Raw genomic sequence first — 21332 nt, 5'->3', positions numbered from 1 at the left:
GAGTTTTGCAAAGGAAAAGAAACATTACCAATTCTGAATGCTTGTAATGTAAATCATGTAGCTTTTGAAATTAAATATACACTCATTTCAAGTGAAAATTTCGCATAGGTGATTTGCCTTTTTGTGCCATTTTTATAGGCATGGAGGAGCAGTGGTGGTACATTGCAGTAAACAGCAGAAGCACGCAAGAAGAATCCTATATAACAGTTCAGACTTCATGGCCCTATGCAAGTAATGCATAGCACTCATTTGTATGGTTGTTCCATTTAGAGCAAGAAAATCTATAAAGTTTACTTAATATATTTAGAAAACAAGAATTACCAGTTATTAAAATTGGCAGTTATTGGCTGACTGAAATTTTCTACTTGGGTGTTTGATTGGATGTAATGTGGTAAGCTTGGGATGCAGCATCCAGCAAATGTCAGGAAGGACTCTAGACTCTAGATATCAAGTTAACAGATGTGAGTGGACATGAGAAAATTGGATAAAGGAAGATTAAGATTTATAAAAGACTTGAGACTTGTTAATATGAGTGCTGCTTTTGGTAATATTCGTGGATATCCTAATAATAAGGAAAACTGTTGCTGCTGTCCATTGAGAGCTTGTGGAACTACCAGTAGTCTGAATGTTTCGGAGTTTTGGAAAGATTGGAACTATCCTGATTTTGCTTGTTACATGGAAAAGCAAGGTGAAATGGACTCCTTGACTGCTTCTTGTTTTCATGCTCATTTTTACTGAAGTGTGCCCCACAACCATTTATGTCCTTGTATTTCAAACCCCATCCTGGGACTCATCTAATTTAAATATGAGGGAAAGACCATCTGTTCTTGTTTTGAAGTTGGTGATGGGGAGTTGCTTGGCTTCTAAGAATAGCCAGTGTTGTCTGAGTCAGAGAACTTTAAAGATGCAATTTTTCCATCACTAGACCATGTTCCATACCCGTGCACTCCAGATAAATGTCTGAAACTATTTTCACTTGTCAGAGGGGAGATGCTAGGGTAGTCCGTGTTTCTCTCTGTTGTATTTAGTAGGTTTTGATCAACCATTGAGTTCTGTCTTTCTGGAGATGTCAGGGAGTTGTTTAGGATAGTCTTCAGTTTCCCCATGCAGCCACATGGATCTTTTTCCTAGCTCATCTTCATTGTGGACAAGTCTGGCTTTCAGAGACAACATGCTGCTGATCATACTCAAGTTTTAGGTGAGGGTAAGCAGGCTCAACACAAGGGGCACACGGGCTACATAACTGGAATCTTGCAAAACACTTGTATTTACCTGGATTCCTCCACAGTACGGGGAAGGGCATTTCCTATCCTTACCTTGCAGCATCTGATCATTGCTTTCTGATGTAGTCTTTGCTGTGGCAATCTGCTCCTTACTCACATTTAGACTAGGCTATTGCAGTTCATGCTGCATGGGACTCTTTTTGGATAACATTTATATACTCAAGCAAGGCTGGACACAGCTGTTTGCTTACATAGTTGCTTGTTTTGGTGGTGATTAAAGCTACAGGCGATAAAATCACAGGTTTACCTACTGTACCTCCTTTTGTGTTTTTTTTCTGGTTACTGTCAGGTGCCTTGCTGTTCCACCTTCAAGACTGTACTTGAATGAGGATCCCAGCTGTTGCAGAACCTGGCTCTTCCCATGCTCTGTTTGCATACCAGGGTTGTTTTTGAAGGCTTTTAGGGACAAATGAAAAGTCACAATAGGGTGCCTTTCTCTTTGGATTTTCTTTCTTCTACATCTAACAGAACCCTTGTTAATTGACTTTCAGAGAATGCTGCAGGCATATCGTACAAGGTCATGTCAGAGAAGATATATGTGGCTTTTATTTTTTTGCTCTTTTAGGAGCGTTTTTGGATTCTGTTCATTTGATGTTTATAGGTATGTATTTAAGCTCATGTTCTTTCTTATAGGAGATACTGGAAGCTTTCTCAGGCGTCCCAGTGCTTCTTAATGTAAGGCCTTTTTGCAGTACCGTGCAGGTTGTACAACTTTTTCTCATTCTGAATGTTTTAACCTGATCAATTCAGTTTGAAAGAAAATACCTGTCAGAACAGCCTAGTATCTCCTAAATGGTTAGAAAAAAAAGATAAAATTTTTCTTGTTGAAAAACTTATCATGCCTTTTCTTTGAAATTTTATTGATGTTTTGGTCAAAAATGTGCTTTTTGCTCTGTCCCAGTAAAAATCTTCCCAAATTTGGCTGAGCTTATATATCTTTGAAGGGAAAAAAAAAAAAAAAAAAAAAAAAAATCTTCCCAAATATCAAAGAATTCTTAGGATGTTACTAGTCACATCCTCTCCAAGAATCTGTTGGCACTGAGAAAAGCTTTCTTCTCTTTGCATCTCATCATTGCCCACAGCAGCACAGACTACTAAAAAGCTGCTTACTTAAGTGAGAGCACCCCTGGTACAAAGGGGATTTCTAGATAATTTTGCTGCTCAAACATTTAAACGTTTAAAGAACTTAGATATGCTGTAATTTTTCAAGATATTCACGTGTGGCCAAGTTTGGAAGATGCTCATTTTTGGAGAGCTGGCTGTAATTCGATCTGTCTCCTGCAAGATTCAAAGTCTCAGATCAGCTGAAAGGAGCCATAATTGTTAACTTGTGCAGAATAGTATATTTTTCATTAGCCAGATATTTAGAAATGGCAGAAATAACTTGGTGGATGTGTTTCCCCATGACTTCTGTTTTGGAATTAGGAGCCAGGACTGAAAAATCATCTCACCTGTTAAAGCTTGGGAGACAGGGAAAAGCAGCTGAAAACAGGGTCTTAGAGTTATCAGGCACTCTAAATGATAGGTGGCAACATCAGCCTTATCTGTAAAATATATCGTTGAGAAAAATGTACTGGTTGGATTGTGTAAAAGTTAGCTCAAGGCTTTGTTAATGAAAAGTAAAGACTATTGTAATATACTTTATGCTGGGTCTTAATTGAAATGGAGTGAAAAGCTTCAGTTCTCTGATTTCCTAATTTCTGTTGCTTGGAAGTTGTTCTTGCAGTGACACAATAAATTCATCATTGCTGTGTGAATGATGTTGTTTTCTAAAGGTAGGTTGGGGAATACCAAGAATTTAGAGCTTGGAGGCTGCAAGAGCATCACAGCGTGAAAAAAGCAAGGTAACTTACAGAGTTCACAGTTCTGCAGAGGGAAATGATCTTGCCCCTTCCTGCCTCTTGATAGCCTGCAGAAACCTGTGGGCAGCTGGAAGAGAGTCCTTCCTGACCTGTACAGCTTGCAATAGAGAGCTGCAGGGTTCTGCTGCATGTGGGAAGTGCTGGGGAGTTTTGACATTTTGCAGTTGGCCTCAGCTAGTAAATAAAATAAGTTTTCCTGATATGCTACCCAGGCACTATGAGGAATGTAAAGACACCTTCTGAACTGGCCACACTGCATGCTACTGGTATTTGAAACTGTTTTTGAGATACTCAGCAGCAAAGAAGTGTTTTAAAACCCCATCGCTGCATGAAGGAGGTGGAGAGATTGCTTAGCTTGGAAACTGGAACATTTTAATGAGCTTTCAAAAAAATGACACTGTCTGAGTTAAAGCATGAAAAAATTGAGCTTTAAATTTTCAAGCATATGAAAAAGGAGAATGATAATGACATCCTGTTGTAACTAAACTGCAGAGACTTTCTGAACTTCTACTATTTCTTGAAGATAGTTGAGGGTGCTGTTTTTTAGGAAACAAAACAGTAGCATGAACTGAAAAGCTGAGATCGGTGGAGTTATTTTAGGCAGACACTGGTGTGGCTGAGTGGAGTTTGGCATTAAATGCTGTAATGTGTTGGGTGTTTCATTAAGAATTAGACCAAAAAGATGTTATTAATAAACACCATTTAATTTAGAACTCTGCTGCTGGATGAGCAAACAGCACGAGTGTTTCCTTCAAAAACACATTGATGTTGTTTTTCTGTGTATCAGTCCAAAGCAGCGCTCTGGACTTTAGCTGAAATGGTACGAGGCATCTTGTCAGTATCATTGTAATGATAACAGTGGTTTTTGATAAATAGCTGTCCTTGGCTATTTGGTGAAGGTTGAATCACAGTCTTAAAAAGGCAGTGACGACTACCCCATGCAAATCTTTCATTACTCCTTCCATCTACCAAAATAATAGTCAGAGAGCAACTCTTGGAGAAACTTCAGGACACTCCACAGCCTTATGGGTAGCAAAAATATGCTCTACTGGTTATATTTGAGTGGGCCTTTTCTGATAATTATTGTTCTAAAGAGTCGATAAGAGCTAGTCTAGCTCAGCTTTACACAGTTTTTGCAAGATAGGGATGACACAGTCCAAGCTGTTTTGCTGCCAGAATGGGAACACTTCCTTTGCAATTTCTTGAAGAGGAATCAAGAGGCTGGTAGGCAAATAGTTAATAGACTTCTTACAGGAAATGCATGAGCTCCCTGTGCATCACTTGGTGGATCATTGCAGTGGAAAAATAAACAGCTTGGCAAGTCAAGAATTTTCATAGCATCTCAGACAAGGACTCCAGTGTACGCAGTATCCTGTCCCCAGTGGAGCCAGATGCTTCGGAAGAGGATACAAGTATTCCTGTGGTGTAAAACTATGGGATGTGAGGACGGATAACTGTGAATGGGTAGGGGGTAAGCCTGGCATCTTGAGAGCTTGAGTTCAGTATTCTGCTTTGTCACACATCTGCCTTGGTTGAGTCTCTCTCTTCGCTTCCCAGAAGAGTTGCCATCAGTTTAGCATGTCAGCTTACTAGCCATTTGTCTGGAAGTTGCCTCTTTCTTTGTGCCTGGGATCATTCTTATAAATCATGTGCTTGTCAAACATATTTGACCCAGTTATTGCTTGCATTTCCCTTGAGTCTGGAAAACTGTCTGTATGTTCTCTTGTTCCCCAGATCTCCTAATGGAGGAGAAGCATAGAGGACTGACGAGCTTAAGAAACTACTGCAGTGCTAGATAAATGAAGGTCTTCTCTGTTACAAAGCACCTTAGAGAAGAATTCTAGAGGCTAAAATATATGCAAATTAGGCATGTAACTATGTTTTAAAGATAATTCTGCTCTGAGCAAAAGGTTGAACTAAATGATATCTAGTGGTCCTTCCCAACCTTTTCCTGTTATGTGAAGAGCACTGAAACAGGGAAATGATGTTCACGTACTAAAATACTCTCAAACCAAAATCATAGATGGAACAGGCAAGGCTAGATCTCAAGTTAAACTAGTTAGCAGGTTGCTTATGAAATAAACTGAATGGTAGTATCCAGAAGAGCTGGCCTCGTTCATTCTGTGTGATGATTAAGTTTATGTCTGCTGTAGGAGCATATTCTGTAGCACACAGCTTTCAGGATTGTGGTCGAATGACAGAAGTTCTTCTCCCCTGCATCTGCATAAGGAGAGGATTTTCAGGCAGACCACACGTGCCTGCATACAACTCCACAAGTCTCTTTCAAGTCTATTCCTACATGGGACTGGTGTGTTCTGAGAGTATTTGTAAATCCAAGACATACTTGAGGGCCTGTGGTAGGATGCAAAAGAAACCAAACTTTTCTTAATGTTGTGTCAAAAAACAACTATTTGTGAACTGCTGAAAATGTGGATTCAAGCTGTTTTGAAAATGGGGTCCAAAATAAATGGCATTTAAAATATCTGCATTTAAATGCACTATATATGATAGTGCTGTTTTTTTTTTTTTTCCTGAGGTCTGAACAGTCCCTTCAAAAAGATCCTTGCAAATTGCTGTACAAAAATGGTATTTAGTACCATCACATTCAAGAATTTGTTTCCTGTTGAGCTGCACTATAAAATCATGGAAAACTGTCCTTGAACAGGCAGCATTTAAACATTGTCCCTAAGGCACATACACCATTTATTCTCCTGTTTGCAGTGTTCAGAGCCTGTGGTTTTGGAACCAAGTATCAGGACTTGTTGTATCTCATCCAGCTTTATTTGTTGCAGACCACATTTTGTATGCGAGGAAACAACAGACGAAATAGCCTCCAAAGAAAGGAAGAATGAGATAGTTTCCTAAGTTGTCTTTGCCTGAGTTGGCAGCTGCTCAGGTTCATTCAGCTTTTTGTTCCCCAGTGAGTGCTGTGCGTGTGTAGTAACAATGGGGTGATGCAGTTACACTGTAGGCTAATAGCTGAGTTCCGTCAAATCCATTCATAAATGCAGAGGAGAGTGCAGTGCTGTGAGAGCCAGCCAGCGCACAGAGGAAGTGAGGCCCCCAAGTAATGAGCTCCACATCACAAACATAGCTGTCAGAGCTCAGGGACTGGTGATAGACTGCAGTCATCTGGTTGGAGCCTTGCCCTGACCCTTGCTGCTGCAGATGTGCGACCTGCTTGAGTTGACAAGGGATGCTGATAGCAGCCAGCAGAGATCCCCTCCAGGCGTTCTCTGCCATGAAGCGGCTTGGTGTAAGGCAGACAAATAGGTTATTTCAGAAAATCCAATATTTTGATAAGCAATCACAGCATTTAGTAAAGCAGGGTAATATAAATTCACAGCTTTTGTCTAGCAGTTTCAGATATTTGTATACTTGTTGGAGAGAAATCAGCAACTTGAAATCTCAAGCTGCATTAAGCAGGGAGTGTAAATTAAAGCATGGCATCTGCCCCCTGGATCACCCTGATAGTGTTTTGGCTTTACTGTCACTTTTTCCAGTTCTTCCCTGTTGCTATGAGAAGTACCCACGTGAGCAACAGGAAACCAACAAACTGACTGTTCAAGCAAAGAGTCCAACCAAATCTACAAAATATACTGCTCAAAGTGCTAGAAAGGCTGAAAAATTTCCAAGAAAAATGTGCCAACTTTCAGATACTTCATACTAGTCATATTACATAATCTCTTTGAAATGTTTGGAACAGTAAATTAATTAATTTTTTTTTTTTTTTTCAGATGGAATTCAGTCAGGCTTATCTGTAATTGATGCTATTTGTCACAGTAGCAGAAATAGTCGCGTTTAGCAGGGTAAATATTTCTGGTTTTAAATTGCATCCAATAAATGTGAGAGCAGTGAGATAGAATAAATGCAGTAAATGGGCATAATATTCCCACAGCTGCTTTTCAGGATGTTTGGAAGTATGGTGGTGTGCTGATGATCGGTGTTTTGCAAATGAAAGACTTGGTTGGAGAAGGAACTCCTGTTTATGTCAACAATGAAGCAGAGGAATCCAGCCCTCTTCTGTATAGATATATTGGATAGATATGTATAGGAGTATAGATGATACATTCCTCGCTAGAATTACTGTAAATCCCAGCTCTTCAGTGCGTGTCTCACCGCTGTTATCTCAAGTTATCCAAGCAAGGATTACACAACAGCTGAGCAGTATGGTCATTTAAAGTATCTTGAGCTTCTCCATTTATCCTATCAAGTCTTGCACCTAAGAAAGTCCTTTTTTCCTTTGTACAATTAGTTTTAAGGAGGAGATATTTAAAGCAGACATCAGGAATGTTAACAATTATTTGTGAAGTTGTTAACCTGTATGTGGAAAGTCGACTATGCTTTAATACTGCGAAGCCAGAAAAATTTTGTAGGGTTCTAAACTTTGGGAATTTCAGCACATGGCAAAACATCCAGGGTTTAGATCCAGGCTTCTAAATCTTGTTAGGGAATGCGGGAGTGTAAAGAAATACTGGCTACGTGGTTTTTTAGTCACCTGTGTGCATATTTTATGCACATTAAATAATTAAACAATAAACAGTCCTATTGTTGTTCATCTGCTGTTGGTTGTGAAGGTCTGCAGTTTTTGGGTTTAGAAAATCCTTGAGAAATGATCTGCTCCATGACTTGAGTGTTTGCCCTCATACTTGTCATTACAGAGGATTTAATCTCCTTTGTCATTGGCCTAGGACAGCAGTAGCAATGACAGGCCTGCTGAACCCTGCCAACTGCAGTTGTGTTTTCACTGGAGTAGCCAGGCTACGCTTTTCACAGCTGGATGTCCATACTTCCCTGGTAGGGTTCTGAGATACAGCTTTGTGGTTTCTTATTGGTCAATCAGTGCTGCTTAAAAAGCTCAAGAAAATGAGTTGTATATGATATTCTGTGTGATCTTTACTAGTCTGTTTGCTTTCTTTAAAGATTGTCATGCATGGAAATGGAAATTCTCAATTATTGTTGATAGGAATAACTAGATTCTTCCATTTTACTGGTGATTGCTCCTACCAATCATTTTTACTATCAACATTTCTGTTATAGCTACGAAGTTGCTCATCATAGAACACAGAAAAACATTTATATTCCTTCAGCTGCTTTTCAGTTGTTCTAGTAAAACTGTCCAGGAATGAAGAACTCTCCCAAAACATAATCAAACGGGGAAAAAAGAGAAGAAACAATAAAGTTAATTGGCTTTTCAGTTCTGCATATGCTAAAGTTAAAATAAAACTATGGAGTGGAAAGTACATGAACTATTTTTATGATTAAATCTACTGGACTATAAAGAAGAATGAGGAAGTTGGTCCATGTGACACAAAAAACAAAAGGAATTACATATATTCTGAAGAAATGGCCTATTCCCTGTATGGCAAAATCTATAGCCCTTACTTCAGTACATTTTACTGCTCTTTCAAAGAACACCTGCTGAAAATAGTGTAATTCATTTATATTTCTTATTTTATATGATGTTTAAAGTTTTAATTTGTTCTTGTCAGTACTGTCTAGAGCTTGCAAAATGAAAGTCTACTAGTAAAATATGTATATGTTCAGCAAAACCATGGATGAAACTTGTAGGGGTTAATACCACCATCTCAGGGAAAAGCCAGATTGTTTACCCTGATTGCTTTTTCCTTCTTTGTTTGTATTGTATCACTTAAATTTGTATTGATGCTTCCAGTGAGACAAACTGGAGTGGTAATGCCATCTACAAAATACATCACTTCATGTTACACCCGTTATGGTCATTGGGCTGATTAGATACCATAAGTTCATTATTTCTCCTACTGCATGTAACGCTACCATCCAACTGGTATATATTATAATTCTTGAAGTTAGTTGCAGATTATGGCACAGCAAAGGTGGTTTTAGGATTTATCATGTAAGAATTCTAGAATTTTTATCATGTGTCATATTGACGAGATCTGAACTTTGTCTGCCAACTTCCATTTTATTAGAAGAGCCACTGACGTGTTTAATTAGTATCTCATCTTGTACAAAATGTGTTGCTCTATGGTATCCATACCATTCTATGTTTTGCCAGGTTTCACCTATTGTCATGCAGATAGCGTGGTCTGTGAAAAGCCATCTTGCTATCTGAATACCTGTGTGGTTCGACTCAATGATCTGTAAGGTCTTTTCCAACCTATCAGAGCTAACAGTAAATGTATTGGTGGCTTGTAGATATCTATGTAAGGTAAAATTCATGCAAACTGTGACAATTCCAGTCTGGACAGCTTTATTGGTTTTATGTACAACATGACCCATTTCTGCATGAAAGTATTAAGAGACTTCAGCCTCTTAATAAATTAAATAAAGCACTAAATAAATACTTTTTACAAGTTTTTATAATTTCAGTGTAAATGATAACATGTAAGAATATTTAGAAACAGAGTATTGGCTCCAAGTGCTCAGGCCTTGTGTTCCATATGTCACCACCCTTTCTTCCCCAAGCCTGGCTGTAAGGAAGTTGCCTCATTAAGTTCAGTAGTCTATAGCTGCTTGTAAAAAAATAAAGTAAAATTCAGAAGGACATGTTACTTTGAAATTTTACATCACTCTGCTTTAGAAGAAGAGATTCTTATGCAAAAAGAACATTGGTAGTATAGTAGTGTAGTTTGTTGTAGAAATCTACAAATGGGTGAGAACATTGGTAGTATAGTTTGTTGTAGAAATCTGCAAATAGGTGGCTCTTTCTTCTTTTTATAGATCTGATCCTGCTCAGTTTGACCATTGACTTAAATGCAGACAGGTTTGAAATCTGCTCTCAAAATATTGATTAGGTCTCAGGCATTTTCTCAGAATCTGTTCAGGAAATGTCAGCATCTGTTCCTACAAGCAAGAAGCGTTTTCTTTGAGTAAATGGCTGTTTCAGCCACGTAGTCTGCTGTTTGTCAGCATAGCTTCCTCAGCTCTGTGCTCCTGAAAAATGATTTGCAGTCTAACAAACAGGTAAATGCTTACGATGGACTTGAAACCCACCCAAGCAGCAGGGGATTTTCTTCATCTGAATTTTCAGTCGCTTTTGGCAGTAAAGTACTTTGAAAAAAGGCCAAGGAATTTATCCAGTTCCCATCATTAAAAAAATGATTCCAATGCTAGGAAATCACTGAGCTCCCAATAGGCAAGAGCAAGACCCACCTATGAAAAACATTTACCTGATTAAATAAAAGTACATGCTCTTACCTTAAAAAAAAAAACTAGATAGGCTTCCTCCTCTTTTCACTTTTTTGTAGCTGCTGGCACATCTTTCTCCTTACCTTCTGAGAGAAAGTGAGCCATGCTAAAATCTTGCTTGTCAGTCTTGTATCTTATCACAGAATTCACTGTGCTAACATTTTATTGCATCTTCAAAGACATTCAACTTGTCTTCACCCTGCTGAGACTTCCTGCTTGCTCTGAGCAAACTTCCCTTAAAGCTTCCCTTCTCTGCCTTCTGTAAGAGCCACACATAAATGTGAGTGCAAGCAGAGACAGGCAGCCCAGTCCCCTCCCTTCTGGGGGTAAGCTCTGGAATGTTGGATGTTAGGCATCCCTTCCTCAATCCCATTTTTATCTAATTAAGCAAATTCTTAAAGTGTGTGTTTGATAACTATGTTTTTTTTTATTAACCTTCTGCTGACATGGTTGCCATGTGAGGAGTTTTGCAACATGGAATGCTGGGAAGGGCAGCTGGCATTGGTGAGGAGCAGAGGCAATGCGCAGCGGAAACTCATGTGGGCATGCAGCCCAGGGCTGGCACTGGGACAAACTGGTGTCCTGGCTGCAGAGCAAGGGAGGCAGTGATCAGGTGACTGCCAGTGTAGTGAAGGGCAGGCACACTGACATCAGCATTTTTTAACATTACTGGGTACTGCTTTTTTAATGAGTTGTCATTTCCTTAGTTGTCATATACTGAGAATCTCCACATCTCTGAATTAATTTGACATTTTGGATGCTCTATGATTCTCGGCTCCACAGTTATCCACTGGGTGACAGTGACAATGGTTGTGATTGGCTGTGGCAGTGCAGTTATTGTGCCTGTGCAGTACCTCTGATCTTCCAAGAGCATCATATCTGAGCACTGGGATGAGGTACAGGTGTGACATAAATCAGGGCATGACCCAAAGACAAATACGAAGAGGGTGATCTCTGGAACACAGCTAATGCAGGAGTACTTCCAGTGCTTAGATGATGACTAGCACAAGCAAGAGCAACTGCTGTGCTCTGTGAGATCAGCCTACAACCAGATGCCTGAATTCAGTGTTCATTGCTGACCAGACAATTTTAAACAAACTCTCCTTGTTCCAACTTCCCAGCTTCAGCATCATGTTACATTGTATTCCGATCCTTTGTCAGTGATATGGTGGATTTTTACTATAATCTGGATAATTCCAGAGGGTGGAAATACAGGTCCTTGTAGGGAATTCAGTGCATCCCTGTGGATTACCTGCAAAATGCTCTCTTCAGAATAGGAGAGTAATAACTTTTGCCTTCCTCCAAAGCACAGATCTTTTCAGTCTTCAGGTCTCTGAATGAAGTTCATGAAACTTGCTAACACCTGTATTAGAGTAGCAAGATTTTTGAGACTGTGTTGCCAGACTCCAGCTGTCCAGGACCTGGGCTCCTGTTTGGCTTTGGTGTCCTCTAGACTGAGGAGGCAACAACTGTTACAGGTGTGCTCACAAGTATCTGTTTCATTGTTTCACGCTACAAGAGGTGAGCACCAAGCCTTCCCTAAGCTATTCTGAGCACAGGGAAGTGATGGAGCTAAAAACACACCATGATTGAAAATTTTTGTTAAAGGATGGCTAATTTTAGTAAAATTACCTGCTTTCCTTCATCTCAGAAACAACATCTCTTTTGTTATGGTTTCTCACCTTCAATAAAATTATCAGCCTGAGGCAAAGAATGAAGCATGAAGTTTAGCTCCAGTGACCGAAACTTAGGAAAAGTTGCTAGTAGAAGTATTGTTTATTGTGGAGCTTTATTGGGGTAGGTAGAGTATGCCTGCAAAACAGTGAACTTGACCACTAGTCAGATTTTTCATAAGCAGTCCCACAGTTGCCTGGTTTCAAGACAAATGGAGCACAGGGAAGACTTGGTCTGTCCATGTGCATGTACTGTGATAGCAGAGGTTTTTTTTCTCATCATACTCTGTTTCACCATGGTGTTACTCGCTATAATTATTTTTCCTGAGGGAACAAACTTGTGGGTTCTGATTACATGCAGGTATCCCAGATGCTCAGATTCAAAACATCTGTTTCTAGTTGTTGGCTTTAGCTGGTGTGATTCACATCGCTGAATATTTTTGTCTTCGATACAGCCAGCATCCCATCAACCCATTTTTCCTGGGCTAATTTGAAAAGCCATTTTTCACATTCTCTCTTCAGCAGATGAATCTTCAAATAGAGGTCATTATAGGACAGCTTCACAAAAAAGAGAGGACGTGATTTTACAGCTAGCAGTTGTTGACTAGTACCCAAGAAAAATGGATGTTTGTGGCACAGCAAAGCTAACTGCATGCATCATAAATGTAAATGCCATTAGCGGAACAGATACTTTGCATTTGGTGTGTTTTTGCAAGTCTGACCAGGATGACAAACTGTGTACATTAGTATTTCAAACTCACCTGAATAACTTGATATTGTATGGAGAAAGTGGATGTTTCCAGTCAGTCTTGCTCTCCAGAGTTGCATTTGCATTCTGTATTCTGTTTCTGGGCTGACATAGTGCCTGTGATCTGCCTGTGTGATATCAGTGCCAGTATTGACAGTGTCTCAGTCCCAGCACATTACACACTAGTGGCACTGTGTTGATATAGTTGTGGCCTAAGTTTTATTTCTTAGTTTGTTCTATAACTAAGAGTTCATCTACCTTTTCTCACATTCTTTTTTTTCAGTAACCACATTATTTGACCATCCAACACACTATCAAGGACGTGGAATGTGTGGTAATACTTTAACAGTCTTGTTTTTTGTCACTGTCTTGGTTTAAGTGCAATGAGTCCTTCCTATTTATTTGTTCATATTGTGTGAGGGTTGCAGGAGGTGTAATGTACAGGGCTTCCAGATTTGTGTTGCTACACTGTATGCTGCTCTTTCTGCTAAGTTATGTTGTATAATTTGTAGTATAGTGGTCTCAGAGGTTTGGTTATGCATTTTTGGCTCATGACTTTTTTTCGTAGCTGTCTTTTCTTCAGCATTCTCTGAAACAATGATCAGTGACTGTTGGTGCTGTTAAAATAGTCCAATTTTGCAGGTAAAGACGTGGAGAGGGTACCCTACACCTCTTCCTCCAGTGCTGCTGAAATCCCTTCTGTGGAATGTGCTCAGAGAACAGTGCTGCTGGCGTACTCGGGGCTGTATAATTAGTTCCCTTGTTGTGAACAATGCTTTATCTCCCTCCACAGTGCCCAGCTATGAAACAGCGTGATTTTTTCTGGGTTTAAAGTTTGAGTGTGTTGTTCAGAGTTTGGGATTCTTGTTTGGAGACTTAACTCAGAGTTGGTTCTTCCTTCTTCAATAAAGACTTTTTAAAAGAAAAATCAAGAACGGCATGAGTCAATAGCCTGTGCCACTCCGTGTCATGGTGTGCAATTTGGAAGCTGTACTGTTCAAATTTTGATGTTTCTTTTGTTCTGGACCTTTCATTCTTGCTTGAATTTTCACACCTTTCTTTTGCCTTTGTCTTGAGGTGCCAAATACATGACCTACACAGTGACAGGGCACTGCACATTTTTGGGAACCTCAAAACCCTTCACTTTTATGTGGTGAATTGAGTTTGTGTAAAACTCACGTGCCTCTGTGTTTTGTTGGTATAGCACATGTTGGTAATGTCAGGAGAAAAACCTCAGTATTTCTTAAGTGAAAAACTGCTCAAATCCCTGAACTTTGCATAGGAAAGTACAGATATACCCTACTTTTCATTTTTTACAGGAGCACTGAGGAGCACTTTGAGTTCTTACTCAAGACTACACAAATGAGCAAGGGCAGGTAAAATGTTAAGATCTGGAAATTCTAATGAATGTAGAGTTAGTGTTGTACAGCTTAGATGTGTTTAACTTGTGCACCTAGACAGTTAGTAATAATGCAGCTCCACAAGATCATAAACTTATAACATTATTATTTTGGAGATATTTTTTATGAGTCAGTTGCACACAGCTTTACCATGGGCTGTGTAGAAGGTGAAAATGCTGTGGAGGGGAGGGTGCAATGCAATGCCAACTCTGCCTCTCACACCCACCATAGTGTGCATAGTTGAATCAAAGCCTGTGTGTATTACACATTACATATGCTTGTGCCAGTTGACAAGTAAAATACAGCAATTACCAATAACAGTATTTCAGATTACCTACACATGCATGTGTGCCTGTGAGGACATGCTGTACAATCAGTAAGCATACAGAGGTTAGGCTAAGTAGGATTATCACAGTGGAAAAACAATAAATGAAAAATGCTCACCAATGTTGTAGGCTCACAATAAACTCCACAAGGAGCAATCTCCAGAAAGAGATCCTTCCTCAGTGATAGTCAGTACTTAAATGGGATCTAAGAGAGGTGGAGCCAGGCTCCACCCCTTCCAGTACCACAAGTGAATTGCCTTTACCTGTACTCCTGTGGCGGACTCACTGCTTGCCTCAGGTGGCCAATCAGAGGTTCAGGCCACGATCAACAGTTCCCACAGACATGCATTTTTTGTTATTAAACAGATGTGGATGTTTTATTATTTAATTATTAAACTTGGCTTTGTGTTATTTTGAAAAATAATAAGGTAACACATTAATTGCAGAAGAAATATCCGGAATACTTGTGTATGTCACAGTTTTAGCTGAGGCAGTGTTAAGAAAGCATCAATGTTTTGGTTGTTTCTGAGTGACTGGAGTGTACCCAGGGCTGGGCTGCTTGGTGGAAGAGCTGCTACCATTATGGCATGGCAGCGTATTGAGTGAAGCCAGGATGGCTGGCTTGAATTAGGAAAGGGTTTAGTGCATATAACGTGATACCATGCAGAAGGCTGTAAAGTTGTGTGGAGTTGACTGAGGGCAGCTGCTGCATGGGAATTGGTTGGGTGTTGGTCAGGAGCTGGTGAGACACTGTGTTAATAATTGGGCTGTTGGTCAGCAAACAGTTGTATTCTTAGGTGGGTGCTGGTCATCGGATGTTTTAATAAAAAATGTGGAAAAAAAATACAAGACATTTTGTTACTTTTATATAACTATATTACATATTTTATTTACAGCCCAAGACAATTCCTCTGCACTGAGTGTGGTCCATGCAAGCCAAAAGGTTGGACAACCATGATTTAATCCAGGGGAGTTTGTAAATAGTGCTAATCTCTGAGAATTCAAGGTTATTTTCTGCTGCAGCAGATACGCGTTTCCTGCTCTTCAAACGTTACAAGTTCAGTATGGAAAATATATATCTAACACACTGATCAATTTGCTTTTTATCTCCTAGGACTGCCTTAAAGCTTGTCAAGAACAGATTGAGTCGGTGCTAATAAGCAACCTTAGGCAAGTCCGGCAGCAACAACAAAGCAATCCTTCTAAGACCGTTGAGGAACTGGACCAGGCCAGCACTCCCACAGATGTGAGAGATATCAACCTGTGAGGACATCAGCACAGAAAGTCAGGCTTGTTCTCCCACCCCTTTTATTTTTGTTACTATTCTTAGATTTATTTTTTTTTTCATCTACTCCCACATAGAGCGTATGTAAAGCTCTTTTAGGTGAAAAAAACTGAATAATGAAAAAAACATTTGGTGCCCATGATGTTCTACAGAAGGGAATCCCGCAGTGTATTTGGTAATTGTTATTTGATTATGTATCATTGATATTAAATGCTTATAAAAGCATACAATAGCTAGATAAATGTAAGCCTGCATTTGTGGGAAGAGAGTATACTTGTCTGTGTATTACAACTTCCTGCATACACCCCTTTTTTAGATTTAAGAAAGGAACTGTGTGTGCAATTTTATGGCTTGACTAGATTTCAAAGCAGTAGAAGAAGGGCTAGGGCAATGTGGGAAAAGGTCCCTGAAGCAACTGAACCATTTTCAATGCAGAAGAGATTTGCTGATCTGTCACCTCTGTTAGTAGTCAGAAGTGTTTGTTGGATCTTTGTATGTTAGTTTTGTTTACTCTTGCTGTCTGTGGTAGCTGCTACTCAAGAAAGATGTTCTATTTTGCCAGCTAGAAAAGAAGGTGTTTTTTTGTTTTGTTTTGCTTTAAATTCCCCTCTCCCCTATGACTATTTCTACTTCTCCTTCAGAAATGGTTCATTCTAAACACAGCAGCATCTTTGGCATGAGGGCAATCCCTTCTACCCAACTGTGGGCCAAGCTGAAGTTATAGAGTACTCACGGTAAATGAGGGAAATGCAACAAATAATTTTGACAGTCGGCTAATCAGATCGCCTCCGAACTTTGGATATCAAGATGCAGTGGATCATCTGTGAAAAAGCATTATGTTCCTTTACAGAGATATTGTTTCACATCCATGTTAACTTTTGGCAGCTCTTCAGCTTCGTGTAAAGATAATTAGATGATGCTGTGTCCATTTTCCTCTTTAACGTATACTCACTGTGTTAAAGAAGGTGAGATTTGGTGTGAGACCTATCTACCCAGCTTCCTCCACTGCCCCGTCATGCTTTTTGAGCATTTCAGTAACTTTACTGATCCACAGTGAACATTATTATAAATCATTTCATTCAAAAAGCACTTTGAAAATTGTTCGTAAGGGATTAAATGAAATGGTTTATGACATTTTTGCCAAGGAAAAAAAAAAAAAAGGAAAAGGAAAAAGACACAAAAGCAAAGCATATAGCTTTTTATAGTCAATATTCTCCAGTATCTGGTGTACTTTTTTTAGTTGTGGTGTTTCTGGAAATACCAACACCTGCTTCAGGTGACATTCCCGTCATGACATTCCGGATAAAAGCCTCATGATTTGTATTGTTCAGTGTCACAGAAGGATCTGAATACCACCAGTATGTTATCCATGGACAATGAAAGAAAATTTGCTGGTGCAAAAGATATAAGTGGTGAACGTTGAGGTTTGAGAGTTGGATTTTAATTACAAAGGTGTATTCAGTGTACTTGAATTTATTTTTCTGCTCCATCTGTAAAGAAGAGGCAGTTAGTTGGCAAAGAAGTTGGAGCAATTTTTTTTTTTTTTTTTGCACGATTGTATTAACAGTTTGCAAATATACAGAATGAAGTTGTTGGTTGCAATGTTAATGGTTGCAATGTTCAGACAAAGTCCAGAAAGAACATGCTACTTTGAAGAATATTATATGAATGGACTCAGCTGCATTTGGCTAGATGAGGGTAGAAGATGGAGTAAAGTTTTGGTTATTTGTTTGGGTGTTTTTTTTTTTTGTGCGCTGCTAAGAAGCTATGATTTGTTTCATTCTTATTCACATTAACAGTACTTAGCTGTATTGTTTCACTGAGTGTGCTGCTATTTTATAAACGTTTTTATAATATATTATTTTACTGCTTAAATTTCAAATCCTGAAGTAGATGGTTAAGTGGAGATATGATGAATTCTGTGATTTACTGGAAATGCCCTGTACAGGTTGGGTTGTTTTGTTTTTTTTTTCCTAATAGCGTGTTTCATGATTTATTTTTATTTTTACTTCCTTTTTTTCTTTCTTTTTCTTTTCCTTCCTGATCACATCCTTCAAAGATGGTATACTTACCTCAGGTTTACTGGACAAGATAAAAATGGTTCCCATTTTCACAATACCTCACAACATGACAGTTACTTATTCCCTGCTGATGGCCTCAGCAGAGCTATCGGTGCAAGTGGCTGCTTAGGGCCTGTGCTTTGGTCAGTGGAACACAGTTGCACCAGCTGTGTTGGGGAAAAATTGCAGCAAGCAGGGGCATTGGCTCCCTTATGGTCTTTCATAGTGGAAAAAATACACTGGTTCAAGGGCATATCCAGGAGCACCTCTTGTGCCTCCAGACCCTAATCATGGACGCGTGGATGATGTGTGGGGTAGCTACACGTCTCCCTCTGGGCACTCCAGCCCCTTGAGGTGCCCACACAAGCACAAGTAATGCCTGACTCCCACAGGCTTAACAGCTTAGCAGCAGGATGGCCACCAGCACGGCCGCACTCAGAGTCTTGCTGTTCAGAACGGCCAGCTCTGCCTCACAGCCCATGTGAACAACCTGGCCCAGCTGCCTGCTGTGCCTCAGTGGTCAAGTGTCAGCACTCTCCATATCCTCTCTGAGCCCTGAGCCATAGTGCTCAAAACTGCTGCTCTGTGTGCAGAAGTCTCCATCTTGTAAAGAGCCAACAATAACTGCTCTTAGTGAGGCTTGAGGGCTCAAGTGCTCTTCCCCCAAGTGGCTTCAGGGCCACAGCAGCTATAGGGATGGGCATAATACCTCACAGCCTGCAAGAGCAGGTTTCAAACAGCTGTGTTGCTGAAAAATGGTAACTGGATGGTTTTGTTCTGACAGTGGCTTTTCACACTGAAAGCACATAAAATTCAGCAACTGCATCACTCTTAAATGAAAGATAGTTGATTTTTGGAAGCATTGTGATTAGCAAGACTCCAAAGCCACATGCAGCACACGCATGAGGTAATATTCCCTGACAGATCAGATCACTCTCTGGCAGCTTTTGCATGCACAAGTTTTTGTGCTAATGCTTAATGGAAAAGCATTCAGACTGTGGGCAAAATGTTGCCTTTTAGCACAGCTGCACATAAAAAGCATGGGCATAAGAGCACTGTAAGCGTTGCACTTACATGCTCTGCTCTTCTCAGTTCTGCCGCGCAGCATGGCTGAGTATAGACAGGAGAAATAGCTGTGAGAACTGCCCTGCTCTTGAGAATTACATGAAGTTTTCTTCCATCTTTAATGTGCCATCAGGATGTTGTAGGCTGTTGTAGTGGAAACACAGCCAAGTCAGTGGACTGAGGCGCATGCTTTTTTGCCCTGACAGGTGTACTTGCATGCAGGGAATGAAGGCTGGCCCCATGTTCTGCAGTGTCCTTGTCCACCACATGGCTCCCCATTGAGGCTTCTGTCTGCTGTGTCTGCCCATGCATGGACTGTACATTCATGGTTTCATAGATTTCACTAGAAATATTTGTAAGTGTTGTGGCTCTCACACCTCACTGCAGCTGCAGGGGCAAGTAGTAGGCACAAGATTTGGTTTGGAAGCAGCAGCACCTTGCAGGCTCTTGTGCAGCGGAGACTTGTCCACCGCAGAGCGGGCTCATGCAACCCCTGTGAGTGTTGGGAGCATCATCCACTGCGTGGCATTCTTTATAAGAATGCAACATACTTGTAAAGAACATGAATAGTTTTACAGGAGCATTCATAACAAAAATATTCTGTAGTGCCCCTTTTAGAAGATGTTAACAAAAAATACTGCTATTGCAAATGAGATGTATGATTTTTTCTCTGAATTGCAGATATCATAAAAGTTTCCTGTGGGTTAATTAAAAAAAAACAACTACTGTTGATGTGCCAGATGACTGGCCTAACTGAGTAAAGCATTTGTCTCTCAGCTATTTGTTGTTGACATTTTGATCTTCTCCCTCCAATGAATGTAGAGTAGGAGCACCTCATAATCAATTTATTTGTATTACCAACATGCTCATAAAAAAGAAAAATAGTATATTAGATATTTATTTCAGTGATTTATGTGCATGTCTCTTAAATACTCAGTGAACCACATGGCCACTGGATTTTTTCCACTATGTTCATTAGTATTTTCTCATGTACCTCAGAAATCACTCTCAGTTGCACAGTTCCTGTTCTCAAGCTCTTTTTTCTTTTTTTGCTTTAATGAGTGTGATGAAATATCAAGTCAGCTATTCTCTCACAATATGTTCTTTAAGAGATATGGATGTTTATATGGTCAGGGAATGCTAGGAAGTGTGGTAGTAGACATGATCAGCGTAAACAAAAGTATTTAGAAAGTATATGAGATTATTTTGGATGGATAAGACTCTGATACAGTATAGTCTTGATTACCTTTTAAAAGGTCTTTTCTGTTCAGTGTTGTCCTTTTTATTAATAATCTGTTGTTTTGACTAGTTTAAAGATGGTTTTAAGAAAAGTGTTCTGGCAGAATTAGGTATGCTGTATAGACAATAAACTCACCTTGACCTAAATTTGCGTGTCTTGTTTTTATTCAGTGTGCAAAAGACAGTGTGATTCTACAGCTTTTTATCTAGATAGATCACGTTACCAGATGTATAAAAGGAGAACTGTTGAATTTTGCAGTCACAGAAGTTTTCTTCTAGAACATCATTTATCATTAATAGGCAAATTCTGACGTGTTTCTTCTGTGAAAAGATCCAGAGAGATTTAAGGAGAACAAAGTCCTAAAAATGATAAGCTTCTAGATTAAAATATTTCTTGGAAATGAAAATGAACTGGTAGAAAAGTCCTTGTAAGTACATGTGAGTGCGCATTTTTGCAACCAATTTAAATTTTATTTAATCTCCAATTATCTGTTGTATTTAAAAGTCGGCTGTAACATTCTGCAGTTTTTCTTACTATAAGCTTTGAGCAAATGGTGATTGAAAGGAAAGGGTTTTATGGTGAAGCTGGTGAAGCCAATGGGAAGAAATGACCCTCTGTGCATCCAGACTTCTTGCTTAGTCTGTGATCAGGAGACAGGACAGTAACTCTCTCCCAGTTCTGTGTTTCATGCAAATGCACACGTGATGCTTGTGGCTTGAAATCAGTATCTCCTGCTTCACAACACTGTAAGAAGGCACTGCCTCTTTTCTACTGCATTTAAGGCTTTTGAATGCACTTGGATAGAGCAAAGAGGCACTGAAGAATGAAACTGTTTTGGCATGGAAGAAGAAGTAATACCATCATAAACTGAATAATACTACAGGTAAAAATAGACAAGTGAAGTGAAAGAAAATGAAGAAAACAAAATATATTGAAAAAGGAGAATAAAAAATACTTAGAGGAAGAGAACACGTTCCTAAAATGAAAAAACATAGGACTAAAAAAATATGCATGAACAAATAGAAGAAAAATAATTGATGGGATGGGAAATATGATGTAAATAATGATGTCTGAGTCAGGAGATACAGACTTTTCTAGTAAAAATCACGCAAAATTGGAGCTGTGGATTCAGGCAAGGTCTTCTGAAAATTTCCTGAAAGTGACTCTAAGCCTTTCATTTTACCAGTTACCAAATATAGAGCTTTTAAAGCATAATGAGT

The 21332-nt window shown here is 39.4% G+C and overlaps 1 protein-coding gene across 5 annotated transcripts in view; it reads left to right on the top strand.

The window, feature by feature from the left end:
- Positions 1–20258, top strand: part of CCND2 (cyclin D2) — a 39594-nt gene extending 19336 nt beyond the window's left edge. For 2 of the 5 annotated variants that reach the window (XM_048933892.1, XM_048933893.1), the window contains one exon: positions 15577–20258. In XM_048933892.1, coding sequence (XP_048789849.1) covers positions 15577–15729 — 153 coding nt within the window. In that variant the 3' untranslated portion in view covers positions 15730–20258. The other 3 variants (XM_048933895.1, XM_048933898.1, XM_048933894.1) reach the window with 2 other exon arrangements.
- Positions 20259–21332: the final 1074 nt, after the last annotated feature.

The sequence above is a fragment of the Lagopus muta genome, chromosome 1 (genome assembly GCF_023343835.1).
Source record: "Lagopus muta isolate bLagMut1 chromosome 1, bLagMut1 primary, whole genome shotgun sequence".
Taxonomy (NCBI): domain Eukaryota; kingdom Metazoa; phylum Chordata; class Aves; order Galliformes; family Phasianidae; genus Lagopus; species Lagopus muta.
The sequence above is the reverse complement of the archived record's forward strand: the minus strand, read 5'-3'. Positions and strand labels throughout refer to the sequence as shown.